This window comes from Myripristis murdjan, chromosome 21 (assembly GCF_902150065.1).
Source record: "Myripristis murdjan chromosome 21, fMyrMur1.1, whole genome shotgun sequence".
Taxonomy (NCBI): domain Eukaryota; kingdom Metazoa; phylum Chordata; class Actinopteri; order Holocentriformes; family Holocentridae; genus Myripristis; species Myripristis murdjan.
Window position 1 is genome coordinate 17,025,807 of NC_044000.1, and position 26,823 is coordinate 17,052,629.

At 42.3% G+C, this 26,823-nt stretch overlaps 1 protein-coding gene across 2 annotated transcripts in view; it reads left to right on the plus strand.

Moving 5' to 3' along the window:
- The window catches only part of osbpl6 (oxysterol binding protein-like 6), a 45,670-nt gene that overhangs the window by 12,204 nt on the left and 6,643 nt on the right, over positions 1–26,823 (plus strand). The window contains exons 3-17 of one of the 2 annotated variants that reach the window (XM_030080148.1): positions 11,796–11,918; positions 12,441–12,494; positions 13,446–13,559; positions 13,667–13,837; positions 16,560–16,701; positions 17,482–17,585; positions 18,164–18,256; positions 19,290–19,458; positions 19,694–19,824; positions 20,678–20,785; positions 21,206–21,337; positions 22,327–22,414; positions 23,898–24,151; positions 25,451–25,588; positions 26,559–26,622. In XM_030080148.1, the coding sequence (XP_029936008.1) occupies positions 11,796–11,918; positions 12,441–12,494; positions 13,446–13,559; positions 13,667–13,837; positions 16,560–16,701; positions 17,482–17,585; positions 18,164–18,256; positions 19,290–19,458; positions 19,694–19,824; positions 20,678–20,785; positions 21,206–21,337; positions 22,327–22,414; positions 23,898–24,151; positions 25,451–25,588; positions 26,559–26,622 (1,885 nt within the window). The remainder of the gene's footprint in view (positions 1–11,795; positions 11,919–12,440; positions 12,495–13,445; positions 13,560–13,666; positions 13,838–16,559; positions 16,702–17,481; positions 17,586–18,163; positions 18,257–19,289; positions 19,459–19,693; positions 19,825–20,677; positions 20,786–21,205; positions 21,338–22,326; positions 22,415–23,897; positions 24,152–25,450; positions 25,589–26,558; positions 26,623–26,823) is intronic. The other variant, XM_030080149.1, reaches the window with a different exon arrangement.

Sequence of the window (26,823 nt, forward strand, 5' to 3'; positions counted from 1 at the left end):
CCGTTGGTACGGGCTGATGAATATTTCATGAGGGACAGGCGGAGGCTTGGTGCTCCACTAAACATGTGGCATGCTCTGGTACGCTGTGTGGGAGCCCAGCTTGTATCCATGGGAGATGGCTCTCACTCTGAAGAGAGAAAAGGCAGTTGGTTTGGGAAATGAGGCCCGTTTGAAGCACTTCGAAGCGGGTCGGCTGCTTGATGAGGCAGACAGTTAACCCTTCCAAGCCCTTTCTTCATTGTCCCTTTATCGTCTGTCGCCTACTTGCCTCAGATAATAAGGTCTTCAAGGGGCAGAGGGGTTCAGCTTTTTATTTCCCAAACACCCCCTAATCTTAAAGCCAAGGTAATCTGAAAGCAATAGGCTATCTATTGACGCTTACTCTCCTATTCATCTCTTTTAATGTGCTCAGTTTAGGCAGTTAGTAGCTAGAGAGGAAGCTAACAAGATAGCAACAAACGAGGTCTTTGTCCAATAGATTCACTTTATTTTTACATGCAAGATAGTCAGTAATAAATTGAGAGAGTCAGCGCTACATGAAGAATTTAATTGGGTATTAGTCTCTGAGTGCTGCAGCTGTTGTGGTTATGACTGAACAATGTTTGCTAAATGGTGCAGTGAAGTACCAGTGGGTGGTCCTGATCCCGGGTATGTCAAGCACGGAGGCAGGTGTATGGTTCACCGATGCTGTCAGGGTTACAGTTCTTCTCTTTATTCAGTTCAGATCAGTCTTTGTCACTGTCATAAATATGTGGTCTGTATATAAGGAAAAGTGTAAACATCAGATACATTTCTCTCTATATATCCATTTTGCAGAGACCCAGTCATTACTGAGGACTGATCCATTAAAGGTCATTTCTCATTTCCTTTGTTAGTGTAAGACTGATTTGTCCATGAAAACACAGTGGCTTTTTGTGATCACAATGGAAAGCAAGCCAAACAGGTTATTTTTCAACAAGTGACTTAAAATAATACTGGTTGAATTTTGCCGATGTCTCGGAAAACAAGTGTCTCTAAGTTCTTTTAACATTTTGCCAGGCAATGCATGTACTTTTTTTTTTTTTTTTTTTTTTTTTAATCTTTTGTTAATTTAAGTGTCAACTGGCCTGACAGCATTATGCTGCATCATTGCCTGTGCAGCATGTCTTGTGCAGGGAGTTTCAGTCACGTGTCTGTGGGTTGCTGTAGAAAATATACATCCTCCCCAGGGACTCCTGAGGAAGCACAGTAGGCACAGGGAAAAGAGCTTAGTGAGCTCAGCTGGGCCTCCGCTTTGGAGGAAAACTGAGAAGAGGATGTTTTGTGGGGAAAGCCTTAATGAGATCCAGCCCCCACTCTCAGATCAATACATGTAACTTTCCCCTCTGCTGACGTCAACTGTACGCATTGGAGACCCTCACAAGTGCAATTAGAGGCACCACCTGCAGTAAGCATACACACACCTACACATATACATGTTCATAGATTTCCACCGAGTTATAGTTTGGAGTGGGTATTCTCAAAATGTGGCCCATGGGCCAGTTGAGGCCTTCATAAACGTCTCTGGTGGCTCATTATGAGTTAAGGTGACATGATGAAATGCGTACATTATATGTAGTCCAGTTCCATTATAGTTTTAAACCAAAATACATTACACGGTACTTTGCTTTTAGGAACGGTAAAACCGTGCCACCTGGGCTAAGCTGTCAAGTTAAGAAAGGTTGCATGCAACTAAGCATCTGAGGAGTGATACGCTACTCACAAGACAGATTTCGTCATTATTGCAGATATGTTAGTCAGTTAGCAGGATGGAGGAGCTGGACCCATTGTGCATAAAAGGTGTCAGTGAGGAGAAAAGGAAGTTTCAGGAGAAATGGAGCAGTGCTTACTTTTTTTTGTACCTTGCAGGTCCAATAAAATGATGTACCCAATCTGCATCAGGTGACTGCAGCGCCCAGGAAGTCTAACATAAAACGGCATTATGATAACAAACCTAAAATTTACAACAACCTCATGGTTGAGGAGCGCATAACTAAACCTGAACAATTTCAAGGAGGCTGAACTGCCCAACAGCCAGTTTTCACAAATCTGTCTTAGCCTCATTAGCTACAAATTGTGTTTTACATTCCTGGCAGCAAACCATTCCAAGGCATAAACTGTAGACATGAACCTTTGTCATTAAAACATCTACAGTTGGCATGATGTTTAATCTAATAGGCTATCAAAATAAATATTTATTTTGGAATTATTTTGTGTTCCATTTATTCTTGGGCAGCCCTCAATCCATTCTTTGGTCTTTAAATTGGCCCAGAGGCATCAAAACTTTGAGAACCCCCGGTCTAGATCAAGATATTATGCGATTATTCAAAGTGTCACTGCAGCCATCCATTTGTGCTCAAGCTGTTGGTCATTTCTTGGTCAGATAGGATACAAATGTCTTCAGCCTAGAGATATCAAGAGAAATAGATGTGAAACACAGCGTGTTTGTGGCAGATATTAAGGAATGGCTCCTTTGAAGGCAGCTGGGCGGATTTATGAGAGTGAAGAAATCAATGGCGCGATTATCTACCGCTACAGGATCAGATAGCATCTGTTTTGATGGTAATGTCCAGAACGCACTGATGGGAGATGAAAGAATGATGAAGCACTGGCACTGACAAAAGAATAAATCTGTGTCCTCTCTCTGCAAGGAAGTCTGTCCACCAAAGCTTTTTTATTCTCTGTCCAGGTTATCGCGGTGTGTAATGTAATGGTTTGACATGTGTGACACCACCGTTTTCAGCAGGGATTGCTCCTAACTAGTACAAAATCAAGACTGAAAACAAGGGGATTGGGCTTTTGTCATCAGGGCGTCTAGACTTTGGATCGACCTTCTCGGGGAGTTTAAAACTGACTTCGACAGACTATGTAGTGTCATTTAATCAGTTGTCCTCAATGTCCCTTTCTGCTTGCCTTTATTTGCTTTTACATTGCTTTTACTACTGATTAAATCTTCTCTTGGTTTTCATGTGCATCCATATAAAGAATATGTCAGCAGCTTTTGAAAAGATCTATGAAAGTACTTTATGGTAATTTCTTTTATTTTTCTCCTTCTATGCATGTGCATAACTGTTATCTGTAACTCACAGGCCAAATTGTTGGTGCATTCAAAAAAATTACTTGATGAATGAATTTTTATTTTGGTCTGTCCTTGTTTTTTACTTAAACAGGCCATTTGCCATCTGCTGACCTCTTAGAGAATAGAGTAAGGAGCACAGTCGGTCTCTCCCCTCCCTCAGTTAGCCATAAATGCTTTCACTGAATCAGCCAAAAAAAAATCTGTCCTGCAGGCCCAGCAGCTTCAACATGGCTGCCACAGGTCTGTAGCTAAATCAGGCCTGTTTAGACTGTGCATCAGACAGTGGTTATACCTAATCTCTCAGGGTGGCAGTGAAATCCACCCTCATTATAATAAAGTATCTCTGTGTGTATTGATTGGAATATTCATTGTCCAGTGTTGATGGTGGTAGACTTTTACTATTTTTACAAGAACACATGCACTGTTTTAACCTTGCACCAAAAGTGCAAGGTTAACATTACGAAAAGTATCAGAACAGGTCAACCATGTGACCTGTTTACACCTACAGTATGACAATCGGAGGTGAAGCTGATAATTACCTAAGACTGTTGCAGGTAACCCATTTGCACCTCAGTGGTAGTGGGATTTTAGGTCAGTGTAAAAAAGGTATTAGTGGGTACTTGTGGTGGTTCGTCAGTTAAGGGCTCATTCTGTTTAGGGTGAATTTGTCACTGGGGTAAAAGTTATGCTGCCAGCTTAGAGAGTTTAAAAATACATCCTGAACAATATGAGGACAACAGGACCCCATATATGTTGCAAATGGTTTCAGTGTTTCTATTTGGTAATTTAGCGAAACGCATAAGTCATAAGGCTAATTGTGAAAGAGTGTTTAGAATAAGGTATATAACCAGGCTTGGGATTTCTCCACTCTTGCCAGTGATGTAAGCTCAGTGATGTAAGCTAAGGTTCCCCAGCAGTAGCAGGTGAGAGGCATTTCTAAACTAATGACAGCTTGATGGACTAACAGGTTGAGACGTTGAGACTATCAACAGCTGGAAGACACTGGAGATTACCCCTTGTTGACAAATGAGCGCATCCAAACCCACCTCTCCACCTCCTTTACTTCCCTCCTCCCTCCCCATCCATCATCGACCCTCAGCTAGCCCCCACAAGCCCAGCCCTAAGCCCCCCACTCCGCCAGCCATAGAGCACCCCAGTGGCTTGGTATAAATCGGGTGACTCCTCCATTTTGGAACAACACAAATGGTTCCTATGGTGAAGCAAATAATGGCTGTTCTCGGTTCCTCTGTGAATAAGCTGTGAGGAACCACCATCATTCACTGAGAAAATGCCTCTCTGTTGTGTATGTAGTTCCTGTCATGGCTAGCCATTTCTTCTTTTCTTGTTATTAACACCCACAAACTCAAAAAAAAAAAAAAAAAAAAGCCTCATGTTGTGATCTTTGTTTCAAAAGCTGCCTCAGTTTTAGCATACTTAAATATATACTGTTGAGTCTCTGCCATCCCATCAAACTGTAACTGAATGCTTTTTGGTTCATTTTCATTTTCTGACCTTTGTTATTTTTCCCCCTTGTTTTATTTCCTGCTGCAGTGCTTTTATAAGCCTCTTATATTTGTTTTAAACTCTCCAGAACAAATTTAAAGTAATTTGCCTCTCTTTTTAATCACCATTGGATTTTATTGCTGCTTTTATCACATCACTGCTATGTTGGGAGTAAACTAAAGCTAAACACCACAATAGAAATGGAAGTTGTTTTTCTATGATTGGCATCCAGGAAGCCTAATCAGTCCTATTGCCCTCCTCCCACTAGCAGAAGCTGATACCCCAGAGTTCATTCACAACAGTCTCTGTGGGAGAAACACATGTGTAAGAGAAACCTTCCATCAGAACTGGGCTGCTGCATTGATATTTATAGTGCTGATTTAGCCTAAGGTGTCTCTAAGGAGTGTTTGTCCTTCTCCTGCTCAGGAGAGACCTTACCTGTAATAGTTTGATTCATTGCAGCATTAAAAACTCTTCTGTGCCACAGTATTGAGTGTCACTGCATGTGGTGGATCCCATAAGATTTGGCCTATACTGTACAAAAAATTGACACATGTAGATATTGAAAGATAGATTATGCACTCAGTTAACCTTATGATCAAGAATGTATTCCAGCTGTCCAGCAATGTTTGTTTTTTACTGAAAGGAATAGTCTATTTGCATGAGGTGATATGACATAAAAGTGATATTGATGCATGGACGTTATCCCCTGTGGCTGGAGTTGTAGCTAATTGTCTGAGCGAGCAGGTAGCTAAATGAATTGCAGTCAATAAATAGTTCCAGGACACAGTGTCAGTCTAATGGGAGCCATAAGCATTGGAATACATTATTGTAGCTGCATTTTGTTGTGGATGGTGTAAACGTTTTTAGCCAGACTTCTTGAGGTTTGTAATGTTAGCTATTAGCAGACTGCTTTTCATTTAGCTACCTGCTCACTCGGTCAATTAGCCACATCTCTAACCATGGGGCTCGCCTCTGGAGAGAAGGTCCATGCATCGATATCACTGGTAGAAAGTAAGCCTGACCAAGTTCTGTCAATAAATCCAGACTATCTCTTTAACATTTATTTAACCATGCATTTCCACTGAGATAAAGACCTGTGTTTTCAAGTGAGACGTGGCAAAGAAAGCAACTTAAAACAAACTTAAAAGTTGCAGACAATGCTGTATATAACATAAAGTACAAAGGCAAAATACAGTAAAAATCACATAGAGAGAGTTAAGCAAAATGTGCTGCTGTGGTAAGCAGTCATCCAATATCAAACCAACAGACTCAACAAAGTAGGCTTAGATTATACTTTAATATTTTGCTGAGAGGTAACAGAGTTCAGGGAGGCCCTTTTGTCTTCTTCAGCTCTGCGGTCAGTGTCGGATAACCAAAACATCCTGTCACCGTAGAGTAATTTCTACTTGAGCGTATAGTTCGGTGTTTTGATACTGAATTGAAGCCAGACGTTGTGTTGACTGTTCCTCATAAAGAATTTGTTGATTTATATCTTTAGATGGTTAGGTTCTTATAAAGATGCTCAGGTAAGGGGTTATCAATATTGCAGCATGGCACATCCTTTTAGTGCATCATCGATTTATCAATTTAGACAGCTGAATCTCTCTTTGTTATGTTTTTATAATACACAGGAAGCTAGGTGGAGGATTGCCTTTTATTAGCTGAGGGAGAGGGGGCTCAGCATGTCTAAGACTATTATGTTTTAAATGAAGGTGGATTGATATACAGTATTGACCCATTCACTGGCATTATGGCACCATTATACAGTTGACTTGCTCAGCTGAGAGTGACCTTATCCCTCTCAGTATAATGAGGCCTAGTATGGAGATCACAAGCTTATATGATATGATTGCTTTGGAGGGTGAGTTAGATATTCTAATAAATTGTAGATTCTCCCCCTCCATGCTTGCAGGCGGCTGCTGGAATGAAGGGTTGCAGCGGATGTGGGAGAGTGTGACCTCATTACCACTCCGACCCACTTGCTTGGCCATTTGATTAAACAAGCTGTTGTCGCCATTTGTTAGGAGTCCTGCAAACCAAGGTCAGGTGTCTTCCGCTACACACTCAAAGAGCCGTCCTGATGGTAGTAACATCACTCGCTGTGGTGAAGAGCCACAGCCTATTGTTTGTTTTGTGTGGGAAGTCGTGCATGGTAATGTCTTATTGCCTCCGCAGATCTGCAGCTACTAATTCAGGTACTAAAGGCAAAATCCACCACACTTTACCATCATTACAGCTGCTGGCCAGACACGTTGCATTTTTGGCTCCATTTTATTGTTTGGAGGTGTATTTTTCTTTTTCCTGTGCACAACTGGCCAAGCTTTGATGGCATGATCTCACTTAATATTTCAAGCACACCAGCCTTGTGTCAGCAATGAAGAATCAAAGAGTGTTTCTTTCCAGATATATCATCAGTACGCTGAAATTCAACCACACATGGCGAGAAGAGTCAGCAATGCTAACTTCTCTAACCTCAACAGACCAGAATGCAGTTTAGCACTACACAATATATTGTGTCAGTGTTTACTGGCCAAATGATGAAAACTATGATCGTGAATTTTATTTCTGTATATGAATAACACATTGCATGTATCTGGTGAAATTTCCTGTATTTTTTCATATGGCAATATGTATCGCAGGAAAAACAATATTGAAATGTAATTTTTTTCCCCCATATTGTATTTATTTATTTTTTGGATGTTTGAATTAGGACATTTCAGATTTTAATATCAACATTTTACTTTTTCACACAAGTGCATGATGCTGATGTTCTACATATAGACGCTTTAGCCAGTGCAATTTTTCAACTGCACACACACACACACACACACACACACACACACCTTCATTCACAGATAGAACTCTATGTACAAGTGAACATCCCAGTGAAAATAATGTAAAGATGCATCATAACATAGAAAGATGCATACAAATATTATACAGCCTGGCAAAATACTTAAACAGTCAATGCATGCATACATTCCTTACTGTTTAAGACAAAGGAAACATTGATTTTATATACAACTTCCAAAAGCACAGGGAGAACAAACCATGCAAAGTTGATGAGACATGGTGCAGCCCTAGGGCTCTAGTTTCGCAGACCAGGCGAGGCGGGGGCGTAACGCAGATGCGCTTCGCCAACTGGGTGTGGCCAGGCGGATTTTCCAAGTTTGGCACGCCGTGCTCGGTGGCGCAAGTACTCCGCCGTCCCTCCTTCCGGCGGAGGGGAGGAGAGAAGGCGTGGAGTGGGTTTGACACAGCCGATTCACATTTAACCAATCAAATGAGCCCCTGTCCTCGCCTTTAAAATGCGCTGCGTGAAGGCGTAATGAAAGTTTACACAGCTGACATGGAGGTCTATTGCCACAGGCGGAGCGGAGCTCAGGAGACAGGCGTGGAGCGGAGACTGGCGAGCAGTGCGGACACGTCACCAAAACCTCACAGGCAGGCTCCCGGAATGTCAGGCACATGAACGATGCAATAAATACTGACAAAAAACACTATTCAATGCTACGATCACAATCAGCACATACATATATCTCCATATCAACTGTCCCGTCACAGCTGATGTCAGATCAAAGGAGATTGGCACCGTTTGTGCTGATTGTGAGGTTTTGGTGATGTGCGCCAGGCAGCCAAACTTCCACTGCGCCAGCTCCGCTCCGCCTTGCGCTGAAAGTAGACGTGGTTTCAGATGGCGAGCTTTTGGCGCACCTCGGCGAAGCCTTTTGGCACGAAACTGTCACTGCGCCAAGCCGAATCTGTCGGCACCTCCCGCCGCTGCGCCGCCACTCCCATCTCGGCGAACCTCCGCCTGCGTAACTTGGAAACCGTTCGCCTCTCCCGCTTCGCCGGTCGAAACTAGCTCTGCGTGGGGTTCGCCTCACTGCGCCACCCCGCGCTGCGCTGGGAAACTAGAGCCCCTAGAGTGCATTCCTTAGACACAATGGGCTCTAGTTTCGCAGACCTGGCGAACTGGGTGTGACCAAGTGGATTTTGCAAGCTTGGCACGCCGTGCGCCTTGGCGCATCTACTGCGCCGTTCCTCCTACTGGCGCAAGGGAGGAGAGAAGGGGTGGTGTGGGTTTGACACAGCCGATTCACTTTAAACCAATCAAATGAGTCCCTGTCCTCACCTTTAAAATGCGCTGCGCGAAGGCGTAGTGGTAGTCTACACATTTGACATGGACGAAGAGAGCAGCCGCATCACACACTCAGTGAGGCCAGTCTTGGCTGCTGCAATGTTGCTGGAGCTACCTGCCATCCATCTGTCCACCCATCCATCTAACCACCCATCCATCCATCCATGCATCTATCCTTAAATTCGTCTTCCTGAGTCCCCTGTCTTTCCATTACCTGCCTGCCTCGCATCTCTTTTTCCAGCTCTGTCACCGTCTGTTAAAGTTATTGATTTTTACGAGCAAATATAAATTTTACTGTGAAGCCCCCATTTTTAATGAATGTTTTTACCTCAAAGGATAATCCTCGCCATATTCATATAAATAGCCTACATGTTTGTTTTGCAACTTTCGACTCCATCACTTACTGATGCAACAACACACTAGAGATTAAAACAAAATCCGGTTCATGAAAGCTTTTACATTCGCTGTTCTAAACGCCCAGTGTCTGGCAAGGAACCGATGCATTTTACATTTTCGATTTGTGTGGAATCAGGGTTTCATTCATTCATTCATCTTCTAAACCGCTTATCCTCACTAGGGTCGCGGGGGGGTGCTGGAGCCTATCCCAGCGCTCATAGGGCGAAGGCAAGGAAACACCCTGGACAGGTCGCCAGTCCATCGCAGGGCAAATCAGGGTTTCCGTTAGAAAAAATTGGCACCGGACAACGTGACCGGCAGGTTTTCAATTTACCGGACAAATGTTTGAAATTCCGGTCAAATATTAACTGAATTTACTGAGCTTAAAATTATATGCAGGCTATATAAGAATGATATCAAGGCATGTCAATTTATAGCGTAATCTTTTTACTGAAAAGTAGGCTGTATCAAATAAAATTAGTGCCGTCAATTGACTCACGTGCGTAACGTCTAAAATAAATAAATAAATATTGCACAAGCCTGTGCTCTTTTAACATGAACATTGCATACAATTGCAACTACAATTTGCAAACAAAAAAACGGGCTCATATCATTTTAATAACGCGGCGTGCTGCCAACTTGAAATCAAATAGATGCAATAAAAACTTAATTCAGCAGCTGAATTAAAATCAAAAGTCTCAAGTGTCTCTCCGCAACTTGCAATGTGCATCAGTCTTGTGACCTTGTTCTCCCCCAGGCGACTTCGCTGCGCTGTTTTGATCCGGTTCTGCAGAAAAAAACCCTCTCTCTCCCTCTGGTACACCGGAGACAGGGATCACGCAGTCTATTTTTTTTTTTTAATTATAAATAAAATTACGTGGAAATTGACTGTTTTAATAAAATTCAAATTGTGAATATTTTCACTGGACATTTAAAAATTACCGGACTTTGGCAGATTTTACCAGTCATAGTCCGGTGATTACCGTATAAGGAAAACCCAGAGTGGAATATTTAAATATATATGGAAGAAAAACTGTGTAGTTAACAGGAGCAGCGCCAGACACCATGACTGGAAAAAAGACATCACTGTACGGGACACATTGTTTGACTGACAGGTGATCAGGTTGGATTTCAGACGGTGCCAATCTCCTTTGATCTGACATCAGTTGTGATGGGACAGTCGATATGGAGATACATTTATGTGCTGATTGAGATAGTAGCATTGAATAGTGGTTTTTGTGGGTATTTATTGCATTGTTAATGTGTCTGACAATCTGTGAGGTTGTGGTGACGTGTGCGCACTGCCCGCCTGTGAGCCAAACTTCCACTGCGCCAGCCACGCTGCGCCTTGCGCCGAAAGTAGACGTGGTTTCAGGAGGCGAGCTTTTGGCGCACCTCGGCGAAGCCTTTTGGCACGAAACTGTCACTGCGCCAAGCTGAATCTGTGGACACCTCCCCCTGCTGCGCCGAGATGGCACTCCCATCTCGGCGCAGATCCGTCTGCGAAACTTGGAAACCGTTCGCCTCGCGCGTTGCGCTGGTCGAAACTAGCTCTGCGCGGGGTGCGCCTCACTGCGCCACCCTGCGCTGCGCCGGGAAACTAGAGCCCAATGAATTTGAGTGAGGGGTGCAACTTTTTCTCTGCTGGAAAGCCTCTCATTCCACTCCCTATCATTATTGCTCTCTCCATCTGCTTGTATTACCCACAGCTGAATACAACAAGTTTGCGCTTGATCTCAGGGCCTCGTTGAAAGGCCTTTGAGGAAATGTAGAAAATCACTGTGCTGAAGTAAAAGAGGCAGGTTGAGATAAAGCGGGTTCATCAAACAGAGTAAATTGCAACACTTCATCACAAAATAACTCCTGGAACACTTTGAGCATCACAGATTGATGATATATAAAAGCACAACAGTATCTTAGAATAGATTTGTTTCCCTTAAGCGTTAAAATCTTTGAAGTCAGATACACTTAGATACACAAACAAACATGCTTGCACATACCAAAGTGAAGTCAAGTCAGTTCAAGTCAAACTCTGCAATCCCTCTGGGGGAAATTTGGTTGCAGCCAGATTTAAAAATCACAAATGACATAAACAAACACAATGCATGCATATAACACCGCCAAGCTGTGCAAATATGTTACAGAGTGAACAATACAACGCAAGATCCCTTCAAGGTGGGGAAAAACACTCTCAGCACAGCAGGGTGGTAACGATCATTATTTGCTCCCAGCTATTCAACTTTGCTTTCATCCCAGCTGTGTTGCCATGATGCTTTGTGTGCCCCAAAAGGGACGATGGTATGATGTCATACCTGTCCCCACTTGACCCTACTGTCCCTCCACTCCAGAGGCGTCCCTTTGATTTGCAGACCCACCAGAAGCAGGAAGAGCAGAGTCAGGAGAAAGCTAATGGAGTGGAAATGCTGAGGGTGCAGGAGGAATTTGAATGGGGCAGTATTTCTCTAAAATGTGTAGTAAAGTCAAAGAATAAAGAATTGTGCGGTGTATTTCTGTTGTTTTCCACTGCGTATCACACTGTGGGTATGATGAGAACATCTATTTTCTATTAAAGCCCATGCTTCTCCTATTTTTCTAGTTGTGGAGGACTGATTGGATTAGTTTTGACACTGCACTGTATTTTTATTTTTTCCCTAGGAGGCAGACAGCTGGGAAATCATTGAGGGGCTGAAAATCGGTCAGAGCAACGTCCAGCGGCCAGATAAACATGAGGGCTTCATGCTGAAGAAGCGGAAATGGCCCCTGAAAGGCTGGCATAAGGTAGGACTCAGTAGCAAAACAAGACACAGCACTTTTGTTCGCTGGAATCAATGTCTCTGGTGGAAAAACACTTTCAAATACAGCTGCCGTTAGAATGTTAAACAACCCGTGTCTGGTGAAGTGTTGTTGCTAAATCGAAGTTCCCCTTCTCTTTCCAACTTCCGTAACCCTCCCTTTTCTTCTTCCTTAAGCAACTATTGCATGTTTCTTTTGCCTTTCCTCCTTATAGAGTAAAATGCAGCAGTAGCCTAATTGTGGTTTACCCAAACCTCTTGAATAAGCACATTTGAACACAACACCAAATAAACCGCAGACAGTCACATATAGCTAATTACTGTTGAGAGAAAAGAAAATGTAGACATCTTCATAATTGTATTCAGTTTGCAAAATAAATTTCAGATTCAGTCTCACCATTGCTCAGATAATGTAATCTGCATGCCACCTCTGCCTTGCAAATTTCTGCTTTTTTTTTTTTTTTTTTTTACCACAAACACATTATTTTTGTTTTTATCTTTTCCACAGCGTTTTTTTGTTCTGGACAATGGTATCCTGAAGTACTCCAAGTCCCCCATTGATGTAAGTAACCCTGACTAAGACCCACGGCAGAGACAGAGGGCAGCCTGGCCTGGTATCAGCCTGGCATGGCAATGAGTCAGCAGAAATGGCTGCAACAAGGGTCATGTTGTTCATTGTGTTTCAGCTCACCATGTCACTCTGCAGGAAATCTGCAAGTTAACTGACAGAAATTGCCGTGTTAACAGTTGTGACACATTATAAAATGCCCTTTATCGCAAAGAATTAAACTGAGTCTGCGTTTAAATGAGTTCTTGAGATCACCGAGAACTCTGCGATTTGCAGTAATTTGTTCATGTAGTGTTACAGCTAAAACTTGGAATTGAAAAAAAATGTACTAATATATTATTATGGTATCCATTTATATGATAGAGCATTTTAAAACTCTAAAACAGGCACATTTAGCCCATGGCCGGAGACTCTCTCCACACTTTGCTGTTTTGAATGTTGAAAGCATTTATCGACTTGTTGGGTCGCACCTGTTGTGGTTGACCATACAAATAAGGTCTGTTCAAAACAGATATGATGCTATAAACCAGATTAATCAACCACAAATGCTCCAGTTACAGTCTCATACAGACAGATTAGCCAGCCTTACATGGAAAATAATCTTTGGACAACCTCAAAGAGAGAAATAGAGCAGCGTGTGTGTAAGTTGCTTTCAACATTTCAACACTACAGTAAAGACTGTGTTCATTCATGTTACCTGGTTGTTTGATGACTTTCACTCTGCTAGAGATGAGATGCTCCCCAATCTTTGCTATAGCTTGCTGCCATGGGGCAACGACATACAGAAGATTACAGATTTCAGCTTAAAGCTTTCTGAACTGGCCAGTTTTACTTTGTTCATTGTTCCATAATACTATTAGATTGAATATGATTGTTGGTTGGGACTTTGTGTTTTTCAGCTCAAAATTTGAAAGGAAATTTTTGTTACCTATTTCACTTGTCCAGATCCAGAAAGGCAAACTGCATGGCAGCATCGATGTTGGCCTCTCAGTGATGTCCATCAAGAAGAAGGCTCGTCGCATTGACCTGGACACTGAGGAGCATATCTACCACCTAAAGGTGAAATGGGAGGGAAAGTCAATATTTTCATGTCAACAAACGAGACAGGGCCTGTGTCATCCCACCTCAGGTACAACACTCAGACGCATCTCTCCTCATCCTCACAGGTCAAGTCCCAAGACATCTTTGATGCCTGGGTGTCCAAGTTGCGCCATCACCGGCTTTACCGGCAGAATGAGATTGTTCGATCTCCGCGGGAGGCCACCATGAGAACGTTTCCTCCCCCAGCTGCTATGGAGTCCCCACAGCCAGCACCCACCGTGGGACATGAGGCCAAGGTGCAACCCGCCAACCCCTCTTAGCACAGTATGCTTAGTTGTTTTCTCAGGTTGGGAAGCTGTATCAACTTAGAAGGGAATGGAAGAACTCGGTCAGCTCACTTTCTACGTTCCTATGTGGAAACTGGTTGCATTACTCATTAGAATGGCATCGGGAAAGAAAGGCATTTTTCTTATTTTATAAAGATGCACTGGAAACCTAAAATGTTGTCACAACCTGTTAAAACTGCAGCTATAAAAGTGATATGCAGTAGTAGTTAGAAAATGATTCAAACTACTACTGTGTACGAAGCTTAAAAGTAGCCTCTCCTCTGAGCAGAGTGCAATTACTTATTCAGTAGGGATATGGCATAGGGAATGAAGGATTGCCTAGACTTGTTTTATTGGGAGCTGGGGCACCAAAGCAGCATCCAGAAGTGAGGAAGTATAACTCACTGAACAAATGATGGCAGGCAGACTTTATCTGGTCAAAGAGGATTTTCTCTGCTTCTTTACTTGCTACCTTGGTTATCCAGGCCTGTCAGCTTCATACCTATCACTTTGCAGTATGTAGTATTTTATTTCTGGGCACCTTAATGTAACAGTTCCACTTCTGTACAGACAGGTTATACAAACAGGTTGTATACTTAATTAGAATGCTCTCAAAAAAAAAAATGTTTACTAAAAAAAGTTTACTTTGCAGTCTTCATCTAAAGAACTCAGCTTTGTGAGGCAGTCTCTAGCCTCACCGTGTCAGTATGGTTCTGTATTGGTCTCTACATTACATGGCTAATTACTAGACTGTTGTCTGTGAATGTGTAAATAGATATCTGTCTGATGCAGTAATGCAGATTGGACAGGTAATTGTATCCAGATCATTAAGATAACAGACAGGCATGTTTGTCTAGATCGTTCTGAGCACAGTGTGAAATGCTGGCCCACGTGGATGTGTCTGGACTGTGTGTAAATGTGAGCAGGCAGCCAGTGTGGGGTCTCCTGGGAGGGTAGCTCTCCGCCTGACTCAGGCCATTAGACTTGATGACAAGGCTCCGGATTCTGAGCTTAGAGCTCCAATCGTAGAGTGAGAATTACTGCTACATCAAAGACTTTGCTTTCAGAGGAAGAAAATCAAGGTTTCCCAGTTTTGTGTGTGGCACAGACTTTAGAAAGCTGAGGCAACTTATCCAACCTGTGATATGTAAATGGAGTTTTATGTCCCAGCACCATGGCATTCCAGATATTATGTTGTCATGGTGGATTCTCTATCTGTGGGCAGACACATGCCTGTGAAAATAACTGAAGTATAATACAGGTGGAGAGAGCAGATGATGTGATTTTGGAGCACCTTTCTGCATGAATTGCATATCAACTCCGTAATACTTTAAGATGTGGACCACCTATGTGTTATGAAAAAACAATTATGCCCACATAAAAATATTTACTAATTAATGCATTAATTAGCTACTTAATGGACCAATTAGCATAACAAATTAATCGTAATATATCATTGTTATTATGGCAAGAATTTAGGCAAGGTGTCTGTTGTTGTTGTTGTTGTTGTTGTTTTAATTTAGCTGAGCATATTCTTTCCCAGCAACACCCTGCCTTATATTTATAGAGTTTTTATTTTTATTTATTTAACCTTTATTTAACCAGTGTAGTCCCACTGAGATTTTAAAATCTTTTTTTTAAGAGAGACCTGGCCAAGAAGGGCAGCAGTACATAAACTAAAACTGTACATAAACTAGGTCCAGACCCAACATGAAACATCTATCAAGACAGTCAGTCTACAAGTGCAATACAAAGTCCTCGGGCAAAATATAATCATAATGTCACATAAAACATTTACAAGTATCTTTAGATTTTGATTCCATAAATTTTACAATGCCCCTCATGGGAATTAGATTCAGTGAGATTAATAGGACCTGGGGTTAAAGCTAATTCTGCAGGCTGTTCCAGGCAGAGGGAGCAAAAAACATGAATGAATGCCTTCCTGCTCCATGAATGCCAGGTTTTTGGGACAGATAAATAACATCGGAGTCTACCTAGAATGCCAAAGCAGCAAATGAAAAGCACTCTCCTAAACCTTCTCAGGCCATGGTGCTGGGTGTAACGCCCTTTAACGAACTTCAAGGAGAAAGGAAGACATGGGCCTGTTGTGTCCATACACAGGCTTGGTCATTGGTATGTGCTTATTAAAAGGACCATTCACGGTAGGCTCAAGAAAAAAGTGAAAATACTCCTACACTCACAGGAATAGACTCTGCATCTGTATTTTGTCTTTTTAGTCAAAGATGCAGAGTCTATTTCTGTGAGTGTGGGAGTGTTTTCACTTTCTTCTTGAGTCTACCTTCGAATGGCCTTATTGATAAAAACATACCAATGACAGAGTGTGGACAGAGCAGGCCAATTTACACTGTCCTCACGTATATAGTACTAATGAGTAAGAGCCATCCAGACGAACTAGTGGTGTACTCTTGGCTGCTGAACAGCTGTACTGCAGCAGCTGGGGGTGGGTGAAGTGCCTTGCTCAAAAGCATAGTGCTGGTAGTAGTTCAGGATTCACTTTTTCTACCCAGATTGATTCAAAAGCTGTGTTTTCCTTGCCAACAATATGATTCAAATGGGTTGCATGTAATCCAGGCATTATTGTTAAGATTTGTGTCCAACAAAATGGAGCTGTATAATGCAGTAAACCAGTAATGTGTCCTCTGTGTCTGTTTATTGTATCACCTTGCAACAGTCCAAGCCCTGCAGCTTGCCATGGCAGGCGGTGGCCCCCAGCAGCAGCAGCAGCAGCAGCCTGCCTGCCTCCTACAGTAATGGCCAGAGCAAAGTCGCTGCTTGGCTCCAGGAGTCAGAGGAGATGGACAAGTGTGCAGAGGGTACGTACTTCCTGATCCCTGCAACCTTACAAGGATCTCATCCAGTAGGCTAATGTGACCAGCAGCAATGTGATGTGCCTTCTTGTACTGGGAACAAATCTGATTATAGTCAGCTCCTAGTGGTAGGAATTTAATCAGTGAATTTTGTGACTGGAATATCTGTCAAATGCCCAATTTCTCAAGCAAATCACAATGATGAAGTCTGACCAAAAGCTCTTGAAAAATCAGTAGCTAAAACTTAATTCTTTGTAGTGAAGGTTGACAACATAACAGAATGAAACATCACTGAGGGAATCAAGTCTGTTTTCTCTGTATGTCAGTCTAAAGGAATCAGTTTACTGAGCAGAATCTGTGATCCTGTCATTGGACAGATTTGCTTTAGTAAGTGTGTGCATGCTGCAGTAGAATAACATTTCCTCAAATTCCAGTGCCAAATATTCATTCACCTATTCGCAAAATTTATGATTGCTAAAAGAAAGTGCTTGGAGAGTATCATGTGTAATACAAGCAGGCAATAAAGTGTGAGGCCTATAAATAGTGACAGAGTCAGTGAATAGTAGCATCAGAGATTTAGTCGACTTAACAGTAGCCAGACTGGAGACGAGACTAGAAATGTGTCAGAATTAAGTTTGGCTTCTAGCCCAATAATCTAATAATAATTTGCTGTCATGATAAAGATTTGCATATGATGGACAGTTTTGTCTAATTCTTTACAGTATCGCTCACAGTGATGACCATTCCCTAATGTGTGTGTGTGTGTGTGTGTGTGTGTGTTTTCAGAGCTTGCACGCTGTCAGTCTAATCTGATTGAGCTGAGCAGGCTTCTGCAGAGTCTGGAGATTCTACAAAGGACACAGTCAGCACCCAACTTCACTGACATGCAGGTAAAATGGTAACACATGCATACACACGCACATAGACATGTGTGCATATACTGAAGCACTCGCAGTCACACACACACACACACACACACACACACACAGATACAGAGAGCAGGTGAAGATAGAGCTCAGTCTCATTGGATTTCCTGTTCTTTCTGAGGCAGAAGCCTGTTTCTGCAGTACGTTATGGGTGGTGGGTGTGTATGTATGTGCAATCTGCGGGTGTGATTCTGAGACCTGTATTACCCAGGTAATGATGAAGGTGTGCGTGTCGTTATAATCTCAGCAGTCACCTTCATCACCTCTCTAGACCTTGCCTACAGCAACACCTGCCTGCTTCTCAATAACTGATCACTATCTGTCAAATTGCATTTTCTCACATTATCATTTGGCCTGAATTGTATTTTTTTTTTTAACTCATACATTGTGTTGGCCTTGAAATTGTGTTTGCAGCTCATTTGTGGGAATGTTGCCTTCTCCCATTTCACTGCAATCAAGTTTGTCTTAACTTCTGCTTTGTTTGTGAGTGTTTGTCCTTATTAACCACATTTTGCATATTTTGATCCACGTGTGCCACGTAGACCAATTGTGTAGAATTGTCAAAGAAAGAAAAGCGCTTGAACAGAAGATGGAGAACAAAAAGTGTCGGCAAAGATGCAAAATTCCAACTTCAGGTACCTCTTTTTTCAGATTTTCACCCTGTTACTGTCACATAAATACACACACACACACATTTGGTACTACATTGTAGTTCTTAGCCACATTCAGAATCCAGTGTCCTTATGGCAAAAAGCCTTTATTGTACAGAGGAGCTATCTAAGAGCACCGGAAACATTCAAAGTAGACTTGTCACAGGTTTGTGTCAGCCTGAATGTCTAGCCAAAATGCCCTTGAGCAAGACATTGAACCCCTACATGCTCAATCTGGACGAAGCAACAGTTAAAAAGTCAGAGAAATAAACCCAATCCTGTTTTTTTCCACCACGAAAGGGTCATTTGAACAGTTAGTTATACACAGCTGAGACTGTGAGATTTTTTTTTCTTCTACTGTATTGCTCTATTGTCTTTGTTGTTTCACTGCTTTCATTAGTCCACACTGCACCTGGTGCTTGATATTGTTGTACTGTGTCTTGGCCTCAATAAAGATTTTCCACCTTCACTAACTTCCCCACGCTCTGCCAAACATGCTAATGGGTGCTTCTGGAAAAGGCTAGTTGTGCTGTGAATTCATAGGCCGTTGCTTTTTAAACTGCCCTGCATGCTCAAGGAAACGTTTAAAAAGCCTTTTCCTTCCTGGCGATTCATTGTTATCACTGTGAAGTTCTTGGGTAGATTAACTTTCACAGAATCCATTTCCTCCTCACTAGACTACCTGAGGGAGAGTACCAATATTAGATGGGTGACTCATCAGGTGCAGATAAATAAGGGGGAGGATATTATTTTTTCGGATATTATTTGGTGATTTGGTGGTGGTTCTCCTCAAAGTGAATTAAAATCGGATATTTTCAGAAAAGGGAATGAGAAAAGAATGATGTCTCGAAATACTATGAAATTCTCTGCATCATATGTCACAATGTCAATCCCTAAACAGGCAGAATGGTATTGTAAAAATGTATTGCTAGCTACCAGCAGTAGCACCACATCTCCTGCAGCCTTGTGCGTCCCAACTAAGAGACACTGGTTTTCTCTTGTCTTCTTCCTCGCCCAGGTCTCTATGTCCTCCAGTATGTCCCCTGTCCGCCTACACGCCTCCAACCCTAACCTCTGTGCCGAGCTAGTGGACTATCAGACCCCCGTCTCACGGCTGGCAGACAGCATAGAGTGTGCTAGCGACTACATTAAACTGCAGGAGGACTTCTGCACCATTGCCCAGAAAGGTACACAGGCAACACGCATGACTGCAGCCCTGGGGTTTATTTGACCAAGCTGAAATTGAGTGTGGGTGCGTTAATATGTTAATTCACAGGCCATGCTGTGTTTCCTGTTTTCCAGCTGTTCAAATTATGTCGATTTCACTGTTTCAGAATGTATTTCAGCAGTAGAGTCTAATGTTTTTAATTTCAGTTGTAGTAATGCATAGGATACCGCTTCCTGTTGTCTCTCTTTGTGCAGTGCACTCTCTGCTGAAGTCAGCCTTCAACACAGTGGCCATAGAGAAAGAAAAGATCAAACAGATTCTGTCTGACCAGGAGCAGTCAGGCCAATCAGCCCAGATCAACACCCTCAGGAAGTCTCTGTCACAGGTAGTGAACTACCTTCAAACATTCAACATAATGCCTCTTTACAAGCCCCTGCTGCTGGTACAGGTTAGGTCATCTTAACTATTGCTATAGACATTTGGCTGCTGAATAATCTACATGCCTTCTTTGATGCTGATGGAGCATAATATTAGTAGAAATGATAAGGGCATTAGTGGGGAAACATCTGGGTATTTGCATTTTAATTATACCCATTTTGTATTTGTCATTGTAAAAGATACTGTGTGTACATAATTGTGGGAAGTACAGCAAAACACAAAAGGCACATCTGATTCCTTGCAGTCACTGTGATCACAATTATAAGTGAAATATGTGGAGATACAAACAGGCTCAAGTGAGTTGTGAAACTCCAATCATCTTTTCCCACATTAATTGGAGAGAGGGAGAGAACGTGCCGTACAGTTCATTAACTCAGCTCCTTAGGGCTGTCTCTCTACCCCAATGATTTAATTGGACTGTGCCTCTGCTAAGAGTTGACATCATTTTGGTGAAATGTGTCAGCTGCTTTATCTCCGTTTTGTTCCTAATTGGAAGTGTTTGTGACAATGGTTGTGAAGGCTGGAGGTCAGGTTTTAAAGGCTAAGCTCTTAGAAGTAGATAGTAGAAAGTGATGGCAGGAACAGCTACAGAGGGAACTGCTGATGTCACCACATGTTTAATCCCTGTGGTGGATTTTTTTGAGTTTTTTTTTTTTTTTTTTTTTTGTAGTCACTGTATTTTTAAAATATGCTCAACACACATGCAGTGCACTTCACCATGGTAGGAACAGCTCTGTAAGCATATAAATGCATGATTTACCATAGCAATTGGGAAATTAATGGCATCATTCATTATCCAGGCCCTGTCCCAAAACGCAGAACTTCGAACCCGACTCAACCGCATCCACTCTGAGTCCGTCCTGTCTGAACAGGTGGTCAGTGTGAACATCATATCCATGCCTGATGAGGTAGGTCACTATGGTCAGCACACAGAGGAATCAATCACTGACAGAACTAATTTCCAACTCGTCTCTATTGATACAACATGACTGTCAAAACCTGCCAGTTAGTCCTAGTCTTTGCTTCCTGCATTTGTCAATTGTGTTATTGATCCCTGCCCTTATAGAGCGATGGTCTTTTCAATACGCCTTGGCAGGTGAGCTTAAAACATCATTAGTTCTTGCTGACCCGACATCAAGGTTAATGGAAAAATGACTAATCAGAAAAGGATGGGTAGTTGCCCTCTGGCAAGGATACACATGGTGCAAAATGAGCTCCCCATGTGTTGTTATGTGCTTGCGTAGATTCAAGCCCATTTTGGTTTTTAAACCTTCCATCATAGGAGCTCAGAGTGAAAGTCTGATGTGTTTGCATGTATGTGCCTGCAGGCTGGGGAACAGATGGGGATACCTCTTACCCAACAGGCCTCTAATGAGAGCCGACTCTCCATGTCGGAGTCCGTCTCTGAGTTCTTTGATGCCCAGGAAGTGCTTCTGTCTGCCAGCTCGTCCGAGAATGAGGTAGGACTAGGGATACTGGCTGTCCAGGGGCAGAGGGGACAGCAATAGGACCATGGGGAGCAAATGACAGAGGAAGTGGATCTGTGTGTGGGGGTTAAACTTGCCATGCTGCTGGGAAGTAAGATAAAGCATCGTTTAGGGCCGTGTGTGGTGCTGGAGTTAGTCAGCGATTAATGAGAGCAGCATGAGAGGCAGAGATAGAACACAACGGAAACTCAAACAAAAGCCAGGCACACTGGAGGGCCTCTGGTTAATCTACCCCTAGGCCTAATCCCACAGTTGGTTTCAGCGTTGCCCTAAAAGCATCGCATTTCTTTTCTGACTGCCCCTGACTCAGAGCTTCAGGTTTTCAATGATAAGCCTGTTCTTTATGAATGTAGTTTGGTCCATAACTCAAAACAATGATTTCTGTCTCTCCCACAGCCACAGATATTCCACTTTTCACACCGTTGAATACCCAGCTACAAATAAATATGGTCTCTGAAGAGCCATTAAGCATTGTTGCTCCCTGCCATGCACAGAGCCATGTTGAAGGATTACTCACCAGGGAAATCCATCAGTCCCCCGTCCTTCAGCCTGGACGCCAGGCCCATTCAGACCAGTGTAGCACGGTTGGCCAAACCCTTACCAGCAAACAGCAGGCGGCTGTAATGGAAAGCTATTACAGCAAGCAGCTACAATATGCTCCTGCTTGGCAGCGTCGATGGCCTCATTGTGTTTGCTAAATAATGTGCATGAGAATGCTGCAGTGTCTCATCTTATGATTACTGCAGTGGGACAGATAGCCAGCAACCGCTGCAGTTTGCTGGCCACTGGCAAACTGCAGTGTGTGTGTGTTTGTGTGTGTGTGTGTGTATGTATGTGTCCATGTGCATGTGAGAGTGCATGCGGGAGTGGCTGCAATGGTCTGCTATTGACTGTTGTTTTATCAGTGCATGTAGTACTCTCTTGCACTGACTCACTCCGCTCTGTCCCTGTTCTCCTCACAGGCCTCAGACGATGAGTCATATGTCAGTGATGTGAGTGATAACATTTCAGAGGACAACGCCAGTGTGACCGATAACGTCTCCAGACAAAGTAGGTCCCCTCCTGCAGCCCCCCATCCCACATTCAGCATCCAAGTCCTTCTATTAGAACAGGGGGACAAATTTGATATAGGAACGGAGCCCACTCTGTGGATCAAATCTGCTTCCTCTACTACACATGGGCACAGACACACAGACACACACACACACACACACACACACACACACAGTGCTGGCTACTTCATTTATCAGTGAGACAGAGGCAGTTGACTTTGCAGGGCTGCTCTGTGCCAAGACCTGCTCTTAGGTGTTATGAAAGCTATCTGTGTAAGGTGCAGGAGAGAGACAGTATCAATATCTGCCTCCTCCATCTTTTCCTATATCACATATATACTCTATGCTGTCTAATTGTAGTTAAGATGCTAAGGGGGGTTCCACAGGTCTGGTGAATGTGGAAGGGGGCATTATTTGATTATTTCCAGATGAGTGAAATGTTTAGCAATTGCAAAAAAATAATAATAATAATAACAAAAGTAAGGAAAAAATATCGCTTCACAAACAGATCATGCACATGCAATTTGGTGAACAGGTGCAGGACAGACAAAATGTCAGGAAAAAAGGTGTAGTCTGCACAATTAAAATGAGATTAAAAAAAAAAAGTTTAATTGTAAAGGGTCAGTGTTACAATCCACTCAATGTTGACAGTGTGTAGACTCTACCTTATTCTTCAAAAGCATTGTCAAGTGATGAGACAAATATGAGAGCACAATTTTATTTGTTGTAGACCACTATAGTTTTACATATTATAATATAATATGTAATGTAGTGAAGAATAACTTTGAGCTATACAAGATATGGTAAGAGGACTGGACGGGATGAAAATGAGCCCACCATGTTATGTTATTATACAATAATTGACTATCCCTCTCTACTGACATACATTCAGTGAATGGATTAAAAAATAATGTCTCAAGAAAAACATAACAAAACAAATTTATTCAAATCAGTTATGGTCTGATGCAGAAGATTTTGTAAATTCGCTAGAACTCTATAAAATGTTGACATAAATCAAGCCTTAGCAGTGCAATAATATCTAAAAGCATCGAAAAACAAGTGTCAAATTGAGCTGTGAATGAATACATCATCTGGGTTTCCATTAGCCAGTAATTAGCATTTTTTTAATATACGTAATCGGTCAAAGGCTGACAGATTACAATCTCGCCAGCTTTAATGTGCTATATAAAATTCCATCTCATCTTATTTTTTAAATTTTGCTCTGTTTTATTGTCTGGACTTCCCAGCTTGTCTTGCTTCTCAGTTACATACTCAGTTAACAGTCATGTTGCCCAGGCCAACAAAAGATCTTTAAATTCAGTCAGAAAATGAAGGTCATTAAAAATATGGGAACGGAGGTGGAAAATGTGAAGCAACCTTGAATGTGATAGACTTCCAGGAAACCCAGTGGCAGCTTCTGATGTGTTGCTTCACAAATGGGTAATTACTGTCGTGGTCTGACTTTGTTCTTCCTGTCCCAGTGGCCAACGGAGACTTTGCCGGCTGTTCCTTCCGTAACGGGCGGCGCACCTGCCTGGCGGCGCCCTCTCCTGACACCAGCAACATCAACCTGTGGAACATCCTGAGGAACAACATCGGCAAGGACCTGTCCAAGGTGTCCATGCCTGTGGAGCTCAACGAGCCCCTGAACACCCTGCAGCACATGTGTGAAGAGCTGGAGTACAGTGAGCTGCTGGACAAGGCTGCGGAGACTGAGGATCCCTTTGAACGCATGGTAAAAAGTCACTCAGAATTAGTTAATCTGGTTATTCAGCTTAACTGCTAAGGTGTCACACACTCTTTGAGCTCACACAGATGTGTTTTTTTGTTAATGAGGTCTTGCACACCTGATCGCTTCTAAGCTAACATAAGTTGCGGTGTATTCAGGGGGGTTCCTTAGAAAGTATTAAAATGTCTCACATTCAATTTTATAAATGTCAGGTCTTAAAGGTTATTAAATAGTCTTGAATTTGAATTTTTGAGGTTTTCTTTTCCACATAAGCATTTTATGTAATTTAATAAATTAGTCAAGCTTTTCTGCTTGAGAGTCAATATTTCTGAGCTTTTGCGACTCTAAACCTAAAGCTAAACCTAGTGTTGACTTTAAACTAACCTAATGGGAAAATGCCCTCTGTAGATTAACCTAGATAACCTGACCATGTTCCTCTGTAAAACTTACATCTGCACAAGATCAAATATGTAGGACAGGGGTTGGCAACCCTGTGCCAAAGTGAGCCGAGAGTCTACAGCTTTTCATTCCAACCAAAAACTCCACCAGGCGATTTCACTGATTACCTCATTTTCAAGCAGAGAGGAGGGACGAATCAATGATATCACTTGGTGCAGTTCTTGGTTGGAACGAAAACCTGCAGACTCTCAGCTCACTATGGCACATGGTTGCCTACCCCTGATGTAGGAGTTACTTGCAGTGCTCATTTGAATAAGAGATAGACAGCTTGTAATACACTGGAAAAGACAGAGTAATATTCCAATAAGCAGGAATCAGTCGTGTTTTTCAGTGTTTTATTCTGCACAGAGACACAAATACCTAAAGGCCGCAACAAATATGACTCAGCAATTCTAATGTACATCTCTTCAAATGAAGATGAAAACACAAATATTGAGACTTGGCATCAAGTGCATCAATAATACATCACAAGAGGAGGTATTATATTCTGATATTTTGTCCTACCCCTACAGCCAGGCACACTCAGGTTGGATCTTAGAGTCACATCATACATGCACCCTGGATTGCTGTGTTTGCGATGCCCGCTGTATTTTGTGCATCTGTGGGATGACATTGCCACTGACAAGCCAGCGTAAACAGTCTCTCACACAGAGGCATGGCTGCGAGGTGGTATCACACTCTGATGCAGCTGTCGACCTTGGATCCTCCTATCTTTATCTGTCTCCCACCCTCGGAATAGCACCCAACGCATACTAATGTTTGGCTTATTCATTACAAAGCCTATTATTATAAGCCTTTTAATCCCATCTTGGGTTTGTTGATTGTGTTGTTTTGACTCTGTCATAGGTCATCGTTGCTGCTTTTGCAGTCTCAGGCTATTCATCTACTTACTACAGAGCAGGAAGCAAGCCATTCAACCCATTACTTGGAGAGACTTATGAATGTATCCGGGAAGACAAGGGCTTTTGCTTTTTCTCGGAACAGGTGAGTTTGTACCCACAATGTTTCCTCCCATGCAGACATGTTGAAGTGCCCTTTAAACAGCAGTGTTAAGTTAGATGTGCAGTGCGCCTGTGTAGTGCAAGCTGTTTTCTTGGGATCTGTCAAAAATAATAGCAAGTGATGGAATTCACATGATTCATCTCTCTGTACTGGTCTTGACCTCTCTGCGGCTTAGCGGGGGGCTGGGTGGTAAAATCAGACTGTTATATGATAATAGTCTTACCATTTTTGACAGTTTAACACCATGGTATTGTTTTACTCACTTTAACCTATTAATCTCCACTACAGCTTGGTTGTGTGACTGGGCGATATTGCCAGATTTAAGCATTACATTATTTGTCTTAATTTGGAAGGTGTAGCTACATAATTGCAGGGTTTAAAATGCCCTGGCACCATGCCTGATTTCAGGCATACAACCATTGTAGATTCATAAAATACTTAATTGAAAACAATGTACACATTTCCCCTTGGACGGCTTTTCAGGCTCAGAAATTTTTCTCGCTTTAAACCTACTAATTTGTATTTCAGTGACTAGCATACTGATCAGTAAGCTCAAGCATTTATATTTCATTATTGTGTGCTTAAAAATAGACAAAACTGTGTAATTTGCATGTTGAAGTGTAGAGTGAAAAGATGTTCACATAGTGTACAAAGCAAATTTGCACTGTTTTTAAGAACACAAACAAAAAAAATAAAGGTAATTCAAGAGATATAGTAGGATATTGGTAACAGTATACGCTGGTGCATCTTCATAACGGTACTTAATTCATATCTGTTAAAATGTTGCTCAGTTTTTCTGCCTGTGCATTAACATGTGCATGACTGCAGGAGAGATTAACTGCAGTGTAGTGTGTATTATGAAAGAACAGTGTGCAGACAGTACAGGGATCTGTGATGAGCTGTCTCAGTAACAGCAGATGTCAGACTGCGGTTATTTGATCTTCTCTCTAAGGTGAGCCATCACCCTCCCATCTCAGCTTGCCACTGTGAGTCGAAGAACTTCACCTTCTGGCAAGGTAGGTTACCCGCCTAATTAGTCAGGGGGGGTTTGACATGGGAACACCGGGCTGGCAGTTGATCCAGCACATCTCAATTAGCCTATGAAATATTCAGCTGAAATTTCATAGAAGGAAAATTTATTTTTATCTTTAATTCATTGTTGAGGATAAATGCAAAAAAGGTTCAAGTCATTGTTTTTTATCACTGACATTTGTTTT